We start from the raw sequence: 18083 nt of genomic DNA, 5'->3' as shown, positions 1-18083 counted from the left end.
AAGAAAAATAGATTCGGTAGTGACATTTTCCAACTTTCCATGATGACATACAACAGTGAATAAATACATTTCATGAAAGCTTTCCCGTTTGGTGGTTTAAACAGCAAGTGTTTGTTTCAATTCTCTTGTGAAAAAGCCTCCCATTGCACAGGATGTGATGTATTTTCAGTTGTAGTTTACCACCAGAGGCCAATAATGGGATTGTTTCAGAGAATCACTTTCAAACTGAAAACAAGGTCAGATGAAATGGTGTAGATTTCTTGGTAGTCCAACCCACCCCCACCCATCATACCTCTCTCCCTCACTCCCCACCACTTGCAGCCCACCACCCACCCCCCACCTCTGTCGCTTGTACCCTGCCCCCTCCTCTCCTTCCCTGGCTCCTCTCCTTTCTTCTCTACCACCATGGCTTAGCAGTCCAGGCCCCTCAGAGCCTCATTGTTGGTCTCCATAGTAACTTTGTTGAATAACCAAAGTTTGGGTTGCATTAAGACAGGCTCAGACAACCAGAGTTTTTCTGGAGGATTCAACCCCAATTCACCCCTGTCCTTACAACCGGAGGAGCAATCTGGTCCTGGACCTTGTTCAGTACAGATGTTTGGCCCAGATTATCTGGTGAGAGGTTCACAGATCCAGTCTTAAACGTCCTGACTGCTTGCAGAGTCATCGGAACAACCCTGAATAATTTAGGAGTTAAATCGGGATGATTACGATTATGGTATTGCTGGAGCAGCTGACAGTGTTGCCAACCAACAGTAATTGTAGTGCTCGAGTCGAATGTAAGCTAGCATAATACTGTTGACAGATAGTAAAACTATATTATATAGAATACACTCACTGGCCACTTTATTAGTTACACCTTGCTAGTACCGGACCCACTTTTGCCTTCAGAACTGCCTTAATCAGAATCAGAATCAGAATCAGTTTTATTGCCAAGTATGTTTCCACATACAAGGAATTTGTTCTGGTGATTGGTGCAATTGGAGGTTCTTGTAAACAACAGGTTTACACAGTTTTAGTTTCTGCCTGTATGTGGGAATCAGGTGGACCATGACATGGTCAGAGTGGCCCAGTGCAGCCCGGGGGACGGCGTGATAAGCACCACTGATTGTGGTGTAACAGTGGTCCAGAGTGTTCCCCTCTCTGGTCGGGCAATTAACAAACTGTCTGTATTTGGGCAGTTCGTGGCTGAGGTTACCTTTGTTAAAGTCACCAAGGACAATAACTACGGAGTCCGGGTTGGTCCGCTCCACACACAGTATCTGCTGTGGCCTGTGGTGGGATGTAAACACCGACCAGGATGAATGAGGTGAACTCACGGGGGGAGTAGAAGGGCCTGCAGTTTATGATGAAAGTTTCCAGGTCAGGAGAACAGTGCTGCAGGATCACTGTCACGTCTCTGCACCAGCCACTGTTAGCATAAAAGCAGATTCCTCCACCTTTCGTTTTGCCGGACAGCTCTGTGTCGCGATCCGCTCTGAAGAGTTGGAAGCCGGCCAGCTCCAGCGCAGAGTCCGGAACCGATCCACACAGCCACGTCTCCGTGAACCACAGAACGGAAGATGAAGAAAAGTCTCTTTTCTTCTGCACCAGTAGCTGAAGTTCAGCCAGCTTGTTGGGCAGTGAACGCACCTTGGAGAGAAAGATACCTGGGAGCGGTGTGTGCGGAGTCCGCGCCGGCGGAGACGCGCAAGCGCACCGGCACGTTTTCCTCTCCTCCGGCGTTTCACTGCGAGAGCAACGGTCAGCGCACCTTTGACCAAAATGTCAAATGTTAATTCTTCATGGCATAAATTTAACAAGGTGCTGGAAATATTCCTCACAGATTTTGGTCCATATTGACATGATAGCATCACGCAGTTGCTGCAGAGACATCTGCGGCACATCCATTATGTGAATCTCCCGTTCCATCACATCCCAACAGTGCCCTCTTGGATTGAGATCTGGTGACTGTGGAGGCCATTTGAGTACAGTGAACTCATTGTCATGTTCAAGAAACCAGTTTGAGATGATTTGAGCCTTGTGACATGGCGCAGTATCCTGCTGGAAGCAGCCATCAGAAGATAGGGTACACTGTGGTCATAAAGGGATGGACATGGTCAGCAACAATACTCAAGTAGGCTGTGGCATTTAAACAATGCGCAGTTGGTACCAAGGGGCCAAAGTGTGCCAAGAAAATACCCCCCACACCATTACACCACCACCACCAGCCTGAACCGTTGATACAAGGCAGATGGATCTTTCATGGTGTTGATGCCAAATTCTGACCCTATCATCCGAATGTTGCAGGAGAAATTGATACCCATCAGACCAGGCAATGTTTTTCCAATCTTCTATTGTCTAATTTTGGTGAAAATTGCAAATTGTAGCCTCCCTTTTCTTAGCTTACAAGAGTGGCACCCGGTGTGGTCTTCTACTGCTGTAATCCATCAGCCTCAAGGTTTGATGTGTTGTGCATCCAGAGATGCTCTTCTGCATACCTTGGTTGTAACAAGTGGTTATTTGAGTTAGTGTTGCCTCCTATCAGCTCGAAGTAGTCTGGCCATTCTCCTCTGACCTCTGGCATCAACAAGGCCATATTTTTTTTTTTTTTCAGACCATTCTCTGTAAACCCAAGAGGTGGTTGTGCGGGAAAATCACAGTAAATCAGCAGTTTCTGAAATACTCAGACCAGCCCATCTGACACCAACCACCATGCCACGTTCAAAGTCACTTAAATCACCTTTCTTGCCCATTCAGATGCTTGGTTTGAAATTCAGAAGGTCGTATTGACCGAGTGAGTGAGTGAGTGAGTGAGTGAGTGAGAGTGAGAGTGAGAGTGAGAGGACAACGTGTGTGTGCGTGTGTGTGCGCGCATTTGTTATCCTAATTTCTTGCACCACTGTGTGATCTGTCTTCAACAGTTTGCTGACTTGTTTCTTTGTCTTGTATCCCCCGCCCCATTCCCATCAGCCCTTGTCTCGGGCACTGTCTAAGTCTGAGACTGTCCACACGCACACACAGACACACACACCCCACCCCCCTTCTCAGGATTGTTTTTGTCTGAGGGTGGCAACAATACTGACTAGACCAGTGCCATTGTCTACTCTCCCCCACCCAAAAAATATTCACATCTTTAATATGCTGTTAGATCAGCAGAGCCATCTATATGAAGGGGTTTTCCACCACATGGCACCCACACAAGTAATCAAACTACTGGAATAAATGCTATTAAAGTAAGGCATCTTTACTAACTGGGATAGTTGTGTTTAAAATAGCCTAAAAGGAATCAAAGAAAGAGAGATGAAAACAGCAAGAACTTCAAAATCAAGAAAGATGTTGAAATATGAAGGAGGAAAGGAATAGCATGAAAAAAGTATGGAAAGCAGAGAGAGGGGCAGGAGAAGAGAGCAGAAAGAAGTCAAGACAAGACCAGGTCAAAATAGTAAATGGCTGGACCATGTACAGACAATGTGCACAATTGAGGATAAGTTGAAAACTGTTGTAAACTAAAGTGTTTCATTTTAAGGCCTTTATGTGTTTGCTTGTCTTCTTTCACATTTATGTGCTCACATATTCAGCTGAATTCCCAATAAAGCTGATAGATCACACAGTGGTCTCTCTCTCTCTCTCTCTCTCTCTCTCTCTCTCTCTCTCTCTCTCTCTCTCTCTCTCTCTCTCTCTCTCTCTCTCTCTCTCTCTCTCTCTCTCTCTCTCTCTCTCTCTCTCTCTCACACACACACACGTGCACACATATATACACTCTCTGGCCACTTTATTAGGTACACCTGTTAAACTGCTCCTTGAGGCAAATATCTAATCAGCCAATCACATGGCAGCAACTCAATGCATTTAGGCATGTAGACATGGTCAAGACGACCTGTTGAAGTTCAAACCAAGTATCAGAATGGGGAAGAAAGGTGATTTAAGTGACTTTGAACATGGTATGGTGGTTGGTGCCAGATGGGCTGGTCTGAGTATTTCAGAAACTGCTGATTTACTGTGATTTTTCCCACACAACCATCTCTAGGGTTTACAGAGAATGGTTCGAAAAAGAGAACGTATCTAGTGAGCAGCAGTTCTCTGGGCGAAAATGCCTTGTTGATGCCAGAGGTCAGAGGAGAATGGCCAGACTGCTTTGAGCTGATGGGAAGGCAACACTAACTCAAATAACCACTCATTACAACCAAGGTATGCAGAAGAGCATCTCTGGATGCCCAACACATCAAACATTGAAGCAGATGGGTTACAGCAGTCGAAGACCACACTGGGTGCCACTCCTGTCAGCTAAGAACAGGAAACAGAGGCTACAATTTGCACTGGCTCACCAAAATTGGACAATAGAAAATTGGAACATTGCCTGGTCTGATGGGTATCAATTTCTCCTGCAACATTCGGATGATAGGGACAGAATTTGGTATCAACAACATGAAAGCATGGATCTGATCTATATCTATCTACAAATATCTGTTTGAAACATCATGAAGCTGTCTGTGGAAAAACTGTGTGTGTGTGTGTGTGTGTGTGTGTGTGTGTGTGTGTGTGTGTGTGTGTGTGTGTGTGTGTGTGTGTGTGTGTGAGAGAGAGAGAGAGGCTTTGAGCGTTTGTGACAATATGTGTGTGAGAAAGTCCAGCTGATGTCCCAGGCGAATAGGAGGAGCAGAGGGAAGAGGGGTGGAGGGAGTATGTGAGACAAAGCTGAGGGAGTGTGTGTGTGTGTGTGTGTGTGTGTGTGTGTGGGGAGGGGGGGGGGTGTAAGGTCACTGGGGGTCAAAAGACTGGAGTCCTATTCAGGCCATCCCCCCCAGGCAGGGATGGGATCTTCCTCTTTAAAAGGTCTCAGGCTTTTGCTTCTTCTTAATTTGACTCATTTTCTATCAGAGCTCCCTGTTGTCTTGTTTCTCCACTAATACTTCCTCCTTTTTTGTTGCATGTTTTATGGAGGACCAAAGTGACATATAGAAATAAATATATAGATACGTGGCCATGTAATTAGTTAAATGATTAGTTAAACAAACTATTTTTACTTTATATAGTCTCCACACTTTTAGGTACCAGCGCCAAAGCAATACTTGACCTTTGACACTGATACCAAAACAATACTTTTTCAGTACCTTACTTCAAGAAATAAACAATCCATGATACAACCTTTCAATATAAAACCTTTTTTTACCTAACAAGCCAAAAATCTCTAAAATGGTAAATATTGTCAAAACACATGCAGTGACTCAAAAACCTAATTAAATACACTCTAGAAGTAGCACAAAGTGATTATTAAAATAATCATGAATTAAATTAGGAACAACCTGATGAAAAGAGATTATGAACCTTGAGTGTTTTCAGGACTCAACACTATCCATGAACAAAAATCGTGCACCTAAAATAACTCCTCCCACTTTGCAGGCACTACATCGTATGCATACTAACACTAATACCATATATTGTGTAATATGTATATGTGTGTGTATGGGACAGTGGGTATAGAGATTGAGATAATTGTTCCCTTCAGAAATCAAACATCACTGTGACATTACTTAGTAGGTCAACTGTATTAACCAAGCAGCGTGAGATGACAGCAATCTGTCTGTATATGTTTGTGTTATCAGCCCATCAGTGGGGCTGCTGGAAAGTAAGCTACATCAAGCTTATACATGATCTTTGCCCATACCATAAAGCCTTACTTGCTAATGCAGCAGCCTGTTAATTATTAATACATCCAGTAATTTAAAACAAGTGATTAGTCTGTGTGTGTGTGTCTGAGATCACAATCTTTGTCACCCATTGACTTGTTCCAGCACAGTTCTAATATAGGTGTTTCTCATCCATCATTACAGGCAGCCTATTTATAACAGAGGGCAGTGTCTGTCTGTCATATGTTGTCATAAATAAATCTGTATGACAAGTTTAAGAACTTAAACTACTATGACTGCATACAACAGCAGAGCGAGGTTCAGACTAATCTGATCAAGGTGGATGAAAATTGGATGTGATTAAGATGTGATAGGAGGCACATTTAGCCATGTATTCTCACTGTGTGGTTGTTGTATAGCAGTTTTTTGTGTGTTCAGTCCAAATTTATAACTGCAAACTGTTCTTGCAGATGACATATGTATGAACCTGTCCAGCTGTGCAGGCACGCAATGTAGGACAAGTGTAACACATTGACATGCCAAACACAACTTTTTGTATTAAATTATATGCTAGTCAATAAATGTTGTTTGAGTGTGGCTCTGTAGCTCAGTTTTTTTAAGTGGAGGCCTGCACAGGTTCTGTGTACAGACAACTGTGGTTTTTATGTGTTGTGACAAGTGCCAGTTACTGCTTTACTCATCTGACCTTTTTTGGTAATCCACTCCATTGTTGACCTTTTTGTACATCTTTGTTCTCTTAATCTGTCTTCACGCTGTGATGTGATAAAGCTGAAATGTGTTTTGGAAGGTTACAGAGGACCTGTATTATCTGGTGACATTTATCATCAGGGATTTCTGTTGTTACCCCTCATTCTGTATGTTCACTGTTTAATTATTCACACTTCCCTTTCTTTCCTCCTCTCTGTAAGGTTAACACCGCATTTCACACACACTTTCCTCATACCCTATCTATCATCCACATTAGCACAGACTTATACGCACACACACCTTGTGAGTCATTCACTAGTGTTTTGTCACGTGTCACTGAGTGAGGTTAAGTGAAAGGACCTTAGAGCACTGACAGAAACAAGCTTAGTGCAGTGACAGAAAGTCTGTTAAAGCTAAACCAACAACAGGAAAACAATAGATCATCACCACTCTCTGCCCTTCTGTAGAGTCTGCAATACTGTCTATGCTAGGCTATTAGTAGGTGTGATTGCATCATATCTGTAATTAGACAGTTGGAGCTTGAACACAGCCTCCACACATCTTAAGCATGTGTGCTTGCTCCCTCCTCTTCAGCAGTTATTTTCTATGTGATATAGACTGTAATGCCATGCACACAGTCAGCCCTCAATGTGCTTGCATGCGTGTGAGTTTGTTCTACAGCCTGAGTTGCCTCCAGGTCTATAATGGACTCCAGGTCTATAATGGATTAACCTGCCACTGACCGATAGCTGAACGGCTGTGTTGTTGTTGCATACATCTATCAGCTGGAGTAGTTATTGTCACTTGACCCCTTGGTTTCAGTGGGAAAACCTTTGTGGGGTCATACTTTGAATCTTACAGATATGGTTAATAACTGTAAGATTCAGACTTTGTACAACATGCTTATTAAAGCTTAATAAAGCTCAAATATCTAAACAGATATGCAGATGACTATCATCAAATACACTGGACACTGTAAATGTGTGACATGTATTTTTGTCAATTATTGATGATAATGATGATGATGTATGACGTACATCTCTTTGAGCTCAGTGAGCAGATGGAAACTCCATGGATTAGCTCTCATAAAGACACACAGACGGTGCAGTGTAGTCATTCATATGCTATCCAGCCAGCAAACAAAGTAGTACACTGTGAGACAAGGAGATACAACACAGGAAAAGAGAGGTAGAAGAAAAGATAGATGACAGAAAGAGGGAGGAGAAAACAAAAGGATAGCTTAGTTGCTTTTTGTGTTTTTTTGACAAGTTTTCTGTCATTTTTGTCCCTTTTCAGTGTCTCTATAAAAACAGATAGATACACAGATATGATACATGATACTAATTTATCCAGTTGATATTGTTTACCTATATTATTTTTATTCTTTTTATCTTTTTTGTCATTGGTTTGTCTTTTGGTTTTATCAACTGTGACCTTTGACTGTAAGAATGCCAATCATCAGTTTTTCAAAGTGAGTATCTATTAGGACTCAAAACTATTTCCCAACCTCCACTGTCTGATCACACAGCCTTTATAGGCCTGGGTGGAAGTGTGGAAATACACTTAACTAAATATTTTACCTCTTCTGCTGCAGTGTGCCCACTGTCCCAGTGAAGAACCTCAGTGGATCCAGTCCTGTTCACCCTGCACTGGCCGGTAAGCATGCACTCACGGCTGCTACCGATATGGAAAGGGAGAATTTCTGATTTGAACTTAAAAAATCATAGACTTCCACTCTTCTAACAAACGGTTTTAGTTTTTTTTTTCATTCTTTTGTGTTTCAGGAATCACAGGAATTCTGATGAGTGCTGCTGCTCTGCCTGTGTGCCTGACTAGGCCTCCTAAACTTGTGCTGCATCCTCCGCCTGTGAGCAAAAGTGACATAAAACCAGTGCCAGGCTTTGGACACTGTTGCAGGAAGACCACCAAGAAACAAGCTCGTAAGGGTGAGCATGGAAAATTGTTTCTGTCCTTGAAATGCCATCACCCTCAGCCTTGACAAAAGAGAGACTTCAGCTGTTTTTCTCTTACTCGCCTTTCTGCTCAGCGAGGTAACTATTCTGTTAGTATGAGACGACCGGTGTTACACAGGTTAACAGCCTCGACTTGAATGTCATCCATTCATCACTCCTCTTTGGTCCCTCTCCTCTTTGTCTGCAGGTAAAACTCCAGAGGAAGTGGTAAAGAAGTACCTGCAGAAAGTAAAAAGTCCACCAGAGGAGGTATGATATCTGTTTGCGTATGTATCTTCTGTAGTACTAACTCACATGGCACATAATAATGGTAAAGATATAGAGAGATAAGCTTTTCACAACGGGTTTTCTTTTCGTTTCTCGTTCCTTGTCTTCCCTAGGACTGTACCATTTGTATGGAGCCACTGGGGGGTCCATCTGGATACAAAGGTCCAGGGGTCGGGCCTGTTTCCAGGGCAGATTCAGTTGGGCGACTAGCACAGTGTGGACACCAGTACCATTTCCAGTGTCTGGTGGCCATGTATAATAATGGCAACAAGGATGGCAGGTAGGTTAGAGACAATAATACCCCTATTAAATCCCTCACAAGTTGTAATAAAGTAACTATAATCAGTCTAAACAGTCTCTCTTCTCAGTCTTCAGTGTCCTACGTGTAAAACCATCTATGGCGTAAAGACAGGCAGCCAACCAGCAGGGAAGATGGAGTACCACATAATCCCTCATTCTCTACCGGGGCACCCTGACTGCAAAACTATACGCATCATCTACAACATACCACCAGGCATTCAGGTACATGGAAAGAATTGGGCTGACAGTAGGGTTTGCTTTATTCTATATGTGGTAGTGTTAGGTTGATCAGCACAAGTGCTTACCAATATTAGTCCTCCTCTCAGGGACCAGAGCATCCAAACCCAGGGAAGCCCTTCACGGCCAGAGGCTTTCCCCGACACTGCTACCTCCCAGACAGCGACAAAGGACGCAAGGTTAACACAGTCTACCATGCTATTAAAGACACCCATTAACCTGGCTACATCCGTTGTTAATACAGATACATTATTAAGAGTGTTTTTACAAAGAACCTTTCATCCTTAACCCTAACTTGTTGTCAGGTACTGAGATTGCTCCTGGTAGCATGGGATCGCAGATTGATCTTCTCAGTTGGCACATCGAGCACTACAGGAGAGTCTGACACTGTCATCTGGAACGAGGTACATACTAAATAAGATTAGACTTTAACTCAAGAATGATATGATTGTAGTGTGTGGTACATGCACATTAGATGTGTTGTCACTGAAACTAAAGACAACTTTTTCCTTCTCTTTAAGGTCCACCATAAGACAGAGTTTGGCTCCAACCTGACAGGCCACGGCTTCCCCGACCCGGGACACCTCGACAACGTACTGGAAGAACTTCGAGCTCAGGGCATCACAGAGGATGATGGACTGATGGTAAAATGAAAGGACAAACGACCAGCAATGAAGGAGGAGACATAAGTGAGAGAGCAGTTAAGGGTGGAATGGTAAGAAAAGAAGTGGGAAAATAATGGGAGAAGAAGAAAAGAAGATGTCCTGGGCTGAGAAAGACTCTCTAAGCCAGCACTTAAAATGGGTGCAGGGGGGGATGTTTCAGTTATAGTCATTGATTAGATTTTGCAAAAGTAACCACTTTTGAACATGTTGATTGAGTCACTACTGGATTCACCTGTCAATGCCGATCTGTCCAAATTCCACAGATTTCAAGCAAGCACATTAACATAAGTGGGAGTTTAAGGAAGCATCATCACAGAAAGAAAAGAAAAGAAACGAGAAAAAAAAGCATTGCACAAGAGGAATATAAGAAATTAGAAGAAATGAGGGCACTCACGATTTCATCGACTAGACAGCAAGGTACTAAATCGCAAAAAGCGAGAATGAATCGGTACTAATATTTAGGAGAAAACTATTTTACTTTACTGTGAGAGTAATATGAAAACATGGTAAAATGTGAGAGCAGTTGAGTCAGAATTATGAATGAAAGGACAAAGAGGAAGAAGTTGGGGCAAGGGGTTTATTGGAGGGAGCAGAACAGGAATAATGTAGGAGAAAGAGCAAACATGTATGAATGTAGCATAGGATAGGAGTAGAGTAAAATTAACTTGAATGGTACTGTTAAGGTACTTTAGCTAACAATAAGGAAACCAAGAGTGATTAAAGAATGACAACGTGCCTATTCAAACCACTGGCCTGCTTGTGGTTGAAGTTTAGTGATGCTGCTCCCTCTTCTGGTTTTTCTGATTAACTACACCTCTGCCTGTAAACAACAGGAACAAATCAACATGTTACTTTGAGTTATCCACCTGTGTTACTTTTTATCATTTATTATAATCCTCAATTAATGACATTCCATATGTTACCTCTTACCTATGACTTGATGGGTTTCTGTTACAAGTTCTGTTTATGTTTATGAAATGCCAAAAGACCAAACTAAGGCCTTGTCATTAGGGCCTATTACTATTGAGCCACTGTGGTACAAGTTAACCTTAGATTACCTTAGACAGGAACTGGTATTAAATATCTGTCTGTGTTGTAGTTATGTCCCTTTTGAGGGGTCACATGTTTTTGTTGGATGTGGACGCGGTTGTGTCCTATCAACAGTGGGACACCAGTGAGAAAAAGTAAGGATGTGATGAAAGATCTAATGGAGGTGAGCATTTTGGATATTGCCTAGAATTAAGGACTGAGAATTTGATTCAAGGCAATTTTGCCTTGACTAGTTGAATTTACTTCAAATAGATCCTCAGTGATTGAGCCTCACTGTGTGTGGTAAGACCCTAGACAAATGAAGCAAGAGCCTGGGGCTGGTCTGAGATTGAGGTTGGAGAGGACAAGAAAGGACATGATGTGATCTGCACAAAAGCAATTGAGCAGAAAAAACAAATTTCAAATCAAATTTACCTTGGTTCTGGGAAGTCTAATCCTTATGGTGGATAACAACAAATCACAATGATTTTCACAAAAGATATAAGACACTGGGATTCATAACACTTTAATCTGTGGTTTTCACTGACTATTGAGAAATGTAGCACCATTCACCATCAATATGTCACCCACAAAAATTTTCTTTTCTGGTAGACAAGGTCTTTTGCACTAATCAAATTCTGGCAAAAGCAAACAGGCAATTTTAAATGTCCCACATTTATATGCATTTCCTCTTTATGTGTAAAGCAAAGACATTTAATAGAGTTGCAAAGTGGGAGAAGTTGTTTCAGCTGTCCCTGTGTCCCAGTTATTTTAACCATAGACAGTGTTGCTTGACTTCTACAGCTTTGATTCATTGGTACTAAAGATTAAGAACTGTTAGAAAATATCTGATCCTTTGATAAAAAGCCAAAGGTAGGTTTTGGCAAGAAACATCTAATCACTGAGCTTCAAATTCTGTCACATTAGCTGCTAATGCCAGGTGATAACTAAAGATGGTGATGATGAGAAAACTGAAAATAGATCTTAAATCAGTTCACCTTTAAAGTCTGCTTTAATTTGAGTGGATTCTGCAAATATGACACTTTTGCTCCCAACTGTAATGGCAAAGCTATTTCAGTTTGTTACCACTCTGATTTGTACCTCTCACTGGACTGTCCTCCATGGCAAGAGTAGCCAAGGGTCAGGGGTATTGTAGTATAAATATGGGGAGAACAGAATGGGGGGGGAAAACACCTCCAGATGGAGCAGCCCCTCCCATTTTGCAACTCATTAACATTTTTTTCTTTGTCAGTTTCAAACTAACTAAAGGAAACACATCACACCTGAATGTGCTCCTGATTGGCTGCCATCACTAACAACGTAAGTGTAATCTGTCCAATTAGGCCAGTGTGCAGCATCTGAACTTGAAGGCCTCAACTTTGACTCAGCTGAGCTGCTGTTGTCAGCCAATTGGGGTTTTTAGTATTGTGGGTACGTTTGTCCAGTTAGGACATTTAATTCTTTTAGATTAGAAATTGAGTGTATGTAAAAACAATATAAAGCTTAATAATATGGGGCCTTTTAATCTATGATTATTCAATAAGATGACCAACATTCTTATCTCAGCAACATTGGTAAAAAAAAAACTCTTCTTCTAAGCTGCACATTCACCATCTGATAACACACTGCCCATTCTAAGTTGGGTCTGTGAATGGTCCCATATCACAATAGCCCCTTTTACACAGCCTGTTCAAGGCAGGAATGTCGCGCATTTATTCTGCCTCACAGAGCTGAATCAACATCTTTTCAAAAGGAGACCCAGTATGGTGGGACAGTTGCTGACACTGTTTTATTTAATGTCACTCCTCTGACTCTGTAACACCAGAATGCTATCCAAAACTCTCATATGGCAGGATTATACCGCTGTTGTTTGATTTAGCATAAACAAGCAAAGGCACAATAATGAAGGGTCTCCCTCAGGGCAATACAGCAGGATCTGTAAAAGGCGCTAATGTATAAGGTGTGTGTCTCTGTGTCTTTGTTACCTCTTTGGGACCTTTTCTGGTACAAACATTGACTCCCCTAATGGGGACCAAAGCCCAGTCCTAATGAGGTAAACCTCATTTCTGAGGTCCTGGTTAAGGTTTAGGGTAGGCTGTTTGCAATGAATGGAAGTCAATGCAATGTCCTAATAAGGACAGCTGTGCAGACTTGTGCATGTTTGTGGGAAAAAGAATCTGTGTACTGTGTATACTACCAACATGCTCCCAAATTTAGGATATTATTATGTATTTCTTGGGAATGCCATCATCTTTTAACTCTGGTGATGATTGATGATGGAATTCCCTGTATTCGAAAGACTTCATTGCTTTTTAATATGAAACATAATTACACTTTTAGCATTTTCTCAACACTATTATAGAATAATTAGCCTTTTTTTTAATTTTGTACAGTTTTGTTCTAGTAATTAAACCCATTTCATTTGGTACAATTGGTTTACAAAATATATTTTTTAATTTGAATTGTGTACAGAGGCTGATTTTAAGACAAATTCATATTTTCTTTGGAAATGGATTTGATGTTAGACTTTTATCTGAGTGTTAAACATTATGAATTGTAATAGCAAGTCAAACTTTTGTACACTTGCTCTTCTGTGAGGTAAAGAACAATTTCATTTTTCACATATCATCTGCCCCACTACTGGTCTGCTACTAATGTAATCCTGGTCTGCACTTTATCTGTCAACTGCAGCCTTCTGCATTTGTGACCCTGGTCTCATGTCCACCCCTCTTTGATCAGCAGTGCAGGGAATGTGATAAAATGACTATTTTAAGCTGTAAAATGTTACAAAAAGTATTTTCAATTTTTGATTTCAATTTGTCTTTGTGTTATTAAAAGAAAGGGTTTGATTTCTAAACAATGAACAACATTGTGGGGTTAAAACGTGTTGTAGACTCTTTAGCAGATCTTCATCTTGGTGGCCATGGTGTGCCGTGTCCGAAGCCATATGAGCAGTGTGGCAAAGAGCAATGACCAGAAACTCACCATTTCCGATTTTTTTAAAATGTGGATTTCTCTCCCATCACTATTTCCCATCCCCATCAAGGACAATATCTCTCCCAGATGTCTGTGGTTAAGGGCCTTCCAATGTCCTCTTATCTATAAAGGGGGAAAATGGGCAAGAGATTATCATAGGTGTTCCCATGGGAAAGAGAGCATTAAAACATGTGATATGAAAAGCAAAGTGTAAATACTGCAAAATAAGTGCTGGAGTATGAATGATTAATCCAAGACAGAAATAAAGAATGAATTAAACTTACCTGTTGTATTGTTCTAATTTTTAGTATCCCCAGAGATATAGCTATATTAAGTGAAACTGCTGGTAGATATTTTTAAGTTTAAAAGGGACTTCTCATGTACTATTTTATTTAAAACATAATCTGCTCTGCCTCAATTTATATGTCCCTGCTTGCCGGTGACTGAGAGAATGACATCAAATCACATCACTATGGTCCCCCAAATTTTAAGTGCAGCAGACTATGTCATGTCAAATAATGTCTTGTCATTTTCATCTTTCTCAGCTTTGTGCAAGGATTAAATGGAGGATGATAATTTTCCAACAGTTTCTTGATAGAATAAATCAAACTATGGAAAAAGTTGACAGCTTTGGGTTTGGCAGCTGTTAAATGGTGTGAATGTGTAGTATAGTGCCCCCTCCTGACTATGGTGGCCCTAAAGGTCAAAACACAATATTTCAGAAAACAAAATAACATTTCACAAAACACATCTCACAAAACGAAACAATTCACCAAACGAAACAATTCAGAAAACAATAGAAGATTTCACAAAACACAACGTTTCACAAAAAATAATTCAGAAAAAAAAACATTTCAGAAAACAACTATTCACAGAACAAAATGATATTTCAGATTACAAAAGGCCGTTTGTGATTGGACAGAGTCCCTGTTGACAAATGCATGTCATTTCCTTTTGCTTCTGCATACCCTCAAGAGTGTTTCTTAAGGAATTTCAAACTGAGTTTGAAAGAATGGAGGTGGAGAGTGGAATTATAGGGGGATATTTTAACAAAGGACATACTTTAACTGCCATAAATATTATTTATGTTGTCATTTTATGTGTTGCATAATATTTTGTTTAACACTGTTTATTTTTATGCATATTTAATTTCTTTACACAACACCTCAGACCAAGAGGAAACATTTATATTCTTTGTTGAATGACGGATTTATTTTGGTGTAACACTCCAAGAAAAAAGAAGCTGAAGAAGGAGTGTTTTTGTTGCAAGGTGGACTCATTCCCTTAGGGGTGCAGCCAGCGAGGTACTTTATTTTTCATATGCTATGTTGTGTATGTGTCTTTATATGTGTGAAACATGTTTTAGTTGTGCATTGTATGTTAACAGTTCGACGGTGGTGGAAATAAAATCATCTGTAACCAAGAGCTGCGGTGCGTGCCTACCTGACGGGAGTGATAGTTGAATTCGAGTCTGCTTCGACGGACCTGCTGGTGCCCAACAAGGCGCGGTAAATTTGGTTTTGTATTCGATATACGCTTGTTTTTTTCTGTTTCTAACTTTAATAGCGTCATGAAAACTGCACCAATTTCATCCAGGTTGATATTATTGTGTAGAGATCAGTGAGCCAGACATTCCACAGGTCTCATCAACTCACCAACCTCAGTGGCTGCGGCGAAAACTCGAAGGAACAGTGCTGAATGTCCTTCCGAGTACCGTGCGGCAGCCGGGGCGCTTAGGGACCGTCATCAAATTGCAATATCTGATTTTTCCGTTTGGACAAAAATAAAAATAAAAAAATAACAACAACAACAAAGAAATACTGTCATTACCACAGGGTCAAGAGTCTCATAGCATGTTATTATTCACTCATATACTCAATAGTGCCGCCATTTGGTCAATTAAGCATTTTATCATTTCCCTAATATCTCATGCACAGTGAGGCGTACCAAAACAGTATTTGGACAGTAAGTTCCTTGGATGAAGCTGATTCAAAACACAGATCTACTTGTCATCTGTTTGCAAGGTCAATATTGATCTTTCACAAGCACTTTCTCACAGATAATCATGTGGAAATATTCCAGAAACAATTATTATTCATGAGCATTATCTATGAATATTTCTCGGTTTTATTTTGAAATAGCTCTCTGGAATTTCAACTTACAAACACCATTCCACTTCTCATCACTTTGTAAGGTTGGCATTTATCTTTCACAACCATTTACTCTCAGAAAATCATGTAAAAAATATTCCAGAAAAAAATTAGTATCCATTGAGCACACTTTATGAATATTTCTCGGTTTTATTTTGAAATAGCTCTCTGGAATTTCAATTTACAAACACCATTCCACTTCTCATCTCTTTGTAAGGTTGGTATTTATCTTTCACAACCATTATTTCCAAGAAAAAAATGTAAAAATACCCGCAAGTACCTCCAATGATGGAGTTTTCCCCAGCCTGTTATAAAAGGTGTTACTTACACCAGCAGTTATTGCTTTTGCAATTTTCCCTCTTTTTTTGTTGCTGGCTGGCCTTGCCCTGGTCTCATCAGCTAAATGGGAAACTTTGCCACATGGAGACACATTAAATGTTAATTTTTTTGCATTATTTGATGGTTTATCTTGCATTGCAAAGAAATATTTGGCATTGCATGTAGAAAACATGCACACTGCTTTTATTGTGATGTGAGGTGATGATTTCTGGCTTTTAGGTGCTCTACAATGCTGGTATTTAAATGAAAGACAACAACAAGTGCTTTTGAAAGGTGCTTTTGAAAGGCACTGTGTAGGACATGTGTCCAGGATTTCCTGAGTTTTGCCAACCCGTGCTTTGGCTTGATCTTGTCCCATTTGTCCCTCTTAATGTGTATTTTGAATTTTTTTGGTCCAGGTTTTGTAGGTCTGTACTTTTATTTTTCTCTTGTTGTTTTTTTCTTTTTTTACAGGTGATGTTTTTCGCTTTTTGAAGTGCTTCTTCACTTTACGGAGCTGACCCTGGCAAGAATCAGTCTCAAGGGCGGCACTTTCTTCACTCTTCCCTTCATCTGAGTTTTCATCGACTGTATCTGTAAATGTATCAATTGCTGCATCTGTTGCAGTATCCAAAGTTGATTCCTCAACATTATCTTTTCCTTCTTCACTCTTCCATTCATCTGAGTTTTCATCGACTGTATCTGTAAATGTATCAATTGCTGCATCTGTTGCAGTATCCAAAGTTGATTCCTCAACATTATCTTTTCCTCCACCGAGGTCAGTATCACGCATGGCACTCTCATCACTCCTCTCTTCATCCAAATTTTCAGTGCCTGTTTCTGTGGTGGATGTATGCACCAATTTACTGGAACAAACTTGTGACGTCAGTTCTTTGGTTGGTGCAACTCGTACAATAACTTGTGACGTCAATTGTTTGGTTGCAGTCCTAACCCCTCATCTGTCTTGCATCCACACAACATATGGCCATTTCTCTAACCTCTCTTGGTTAACGGAAAACAAACGAATGCAAAGCTCTGGCCATATTTCAGAGTTCCAAGATGTTTCCTTTTTTGTTATTTGCAGATCTAATAATTCCCTAACTATTCGATGTTCACCACCAGCCCTTATCCACAGATTCTCCTTGGATATTCTACCACCTTTTCTTGTACGCTGTAACGCCGCGTTATGTAATAATGTCATAAATTTTACAAAATTTTCATATCATTATGTAATAATGCCACATTTTGTAATAAAAATCTTGAACGCAATATGTAATAAACTTTGCCGCGTTGTGTAATAAGTTGTTACATTTTATTACATAATGCACCAAATTATTACATTTTCTTCATAAAAAAGTGCAACACTCGCAATATGTAATAACTGATGCAAAATGTAACTACTTATTACAAAATGCGTTAAAGTTTATTACATATTGTGTTCAAGATTTTATTACAAAATGCAGCAGATTATTACAAAATGCAGCGTTATTAGATAATGACGTGAAAATTTATTACATTATTACTAATGCAGCATTATTACATAATGCGGCGTTATATACCCCCCATGATGACATTGCAGGCCCTTCAAATATAAACATGAGTAAAACAATGTCATGCTCGGACACTTGACATTGATCAAACATGAAATTAGACTTTAAAGGCACAATATTTAAAACTAACAGAATAATGCACTCTCAAACAGTATGGAACAGTAGTCCATAAGTGTATGTAACCAGGACATGCGAACACCTGGCAAATAAATCACCTGTAAAAGTTTATTTAAGTCATTATTGGTTATTTGAAAACCAACCTTTACAGAGGATTCATGTCCCAGGTGCTCAGCTGTCTTGG

General features: G+C 40.4%; 1 protein-coding gene across 3 annotated transcripts in view; it reads left to right on the top strand.

The window, feature by feature from the left end:
- The window catches only part of LOC139635958 (E3 ubiquitin-protein ligase DTX4-like), a 32066-nt gene extending 18019 nt beyond the window's left edge, over positions 1–14047 (top strand). For all 3 annotated transcript variants that reach the window (XM_071503569.1, XM_071503567.1, XM_071503570.1), the window contains exons 5-12: positions 7912–7973; positions 8102–8263; positions 8478–8539; positions 8671–8837; positions 8926–9079; positions 9184–9273; positions 9400–9498; positions 9616–14047. In XM_071503569.1, the coding sequence (XP_071359670.1) occupies positions 7912–7973; positions 8102–8263; positions 8478–8539; positions 8671–8837; positions 8926–9079; positions 9184–9273; positions 9400–9498; positions 9616–9747 (928 nt within the window). In that variant the 3' untranslated portion in view covers positions 9748–14047. The remainder of the gene's footprint in view (positions 1–7911; positions 7974–8101; positions 8264–8477; positions 8540–8670; positions 8838–8925; positions 9080–9183; positions 9274–9399; positions 9499–9615) is intronic.
- Positions 14048–18083: the final 4036 nt, after the last annotated feature.

Source organism: Trachinotus anak, unplaced genomic scaffold (assembly GCF_046630095.1).
Source record: "Trachinotus anak isolate AG129_WGS33_773 ecotype Australia unplaced genomic scaffold, CSIRO_AGI_Tana_v1 ptg000019l, whole genome shotgun sequence".
In the NCBI taxonomy this organism is placed as follows: domain Eukaryota; kingdom Metazoa; phylum Chordata; class Actinopteri; order Carangiformes; family Carangidae; genus Trachinotus; species Trachinotus anak.
The sequence above is the reverse complement of the archived record's forward strand: the minus strand, read 5'-3'. Positions and strand labels throughout refer to the sequence as shown.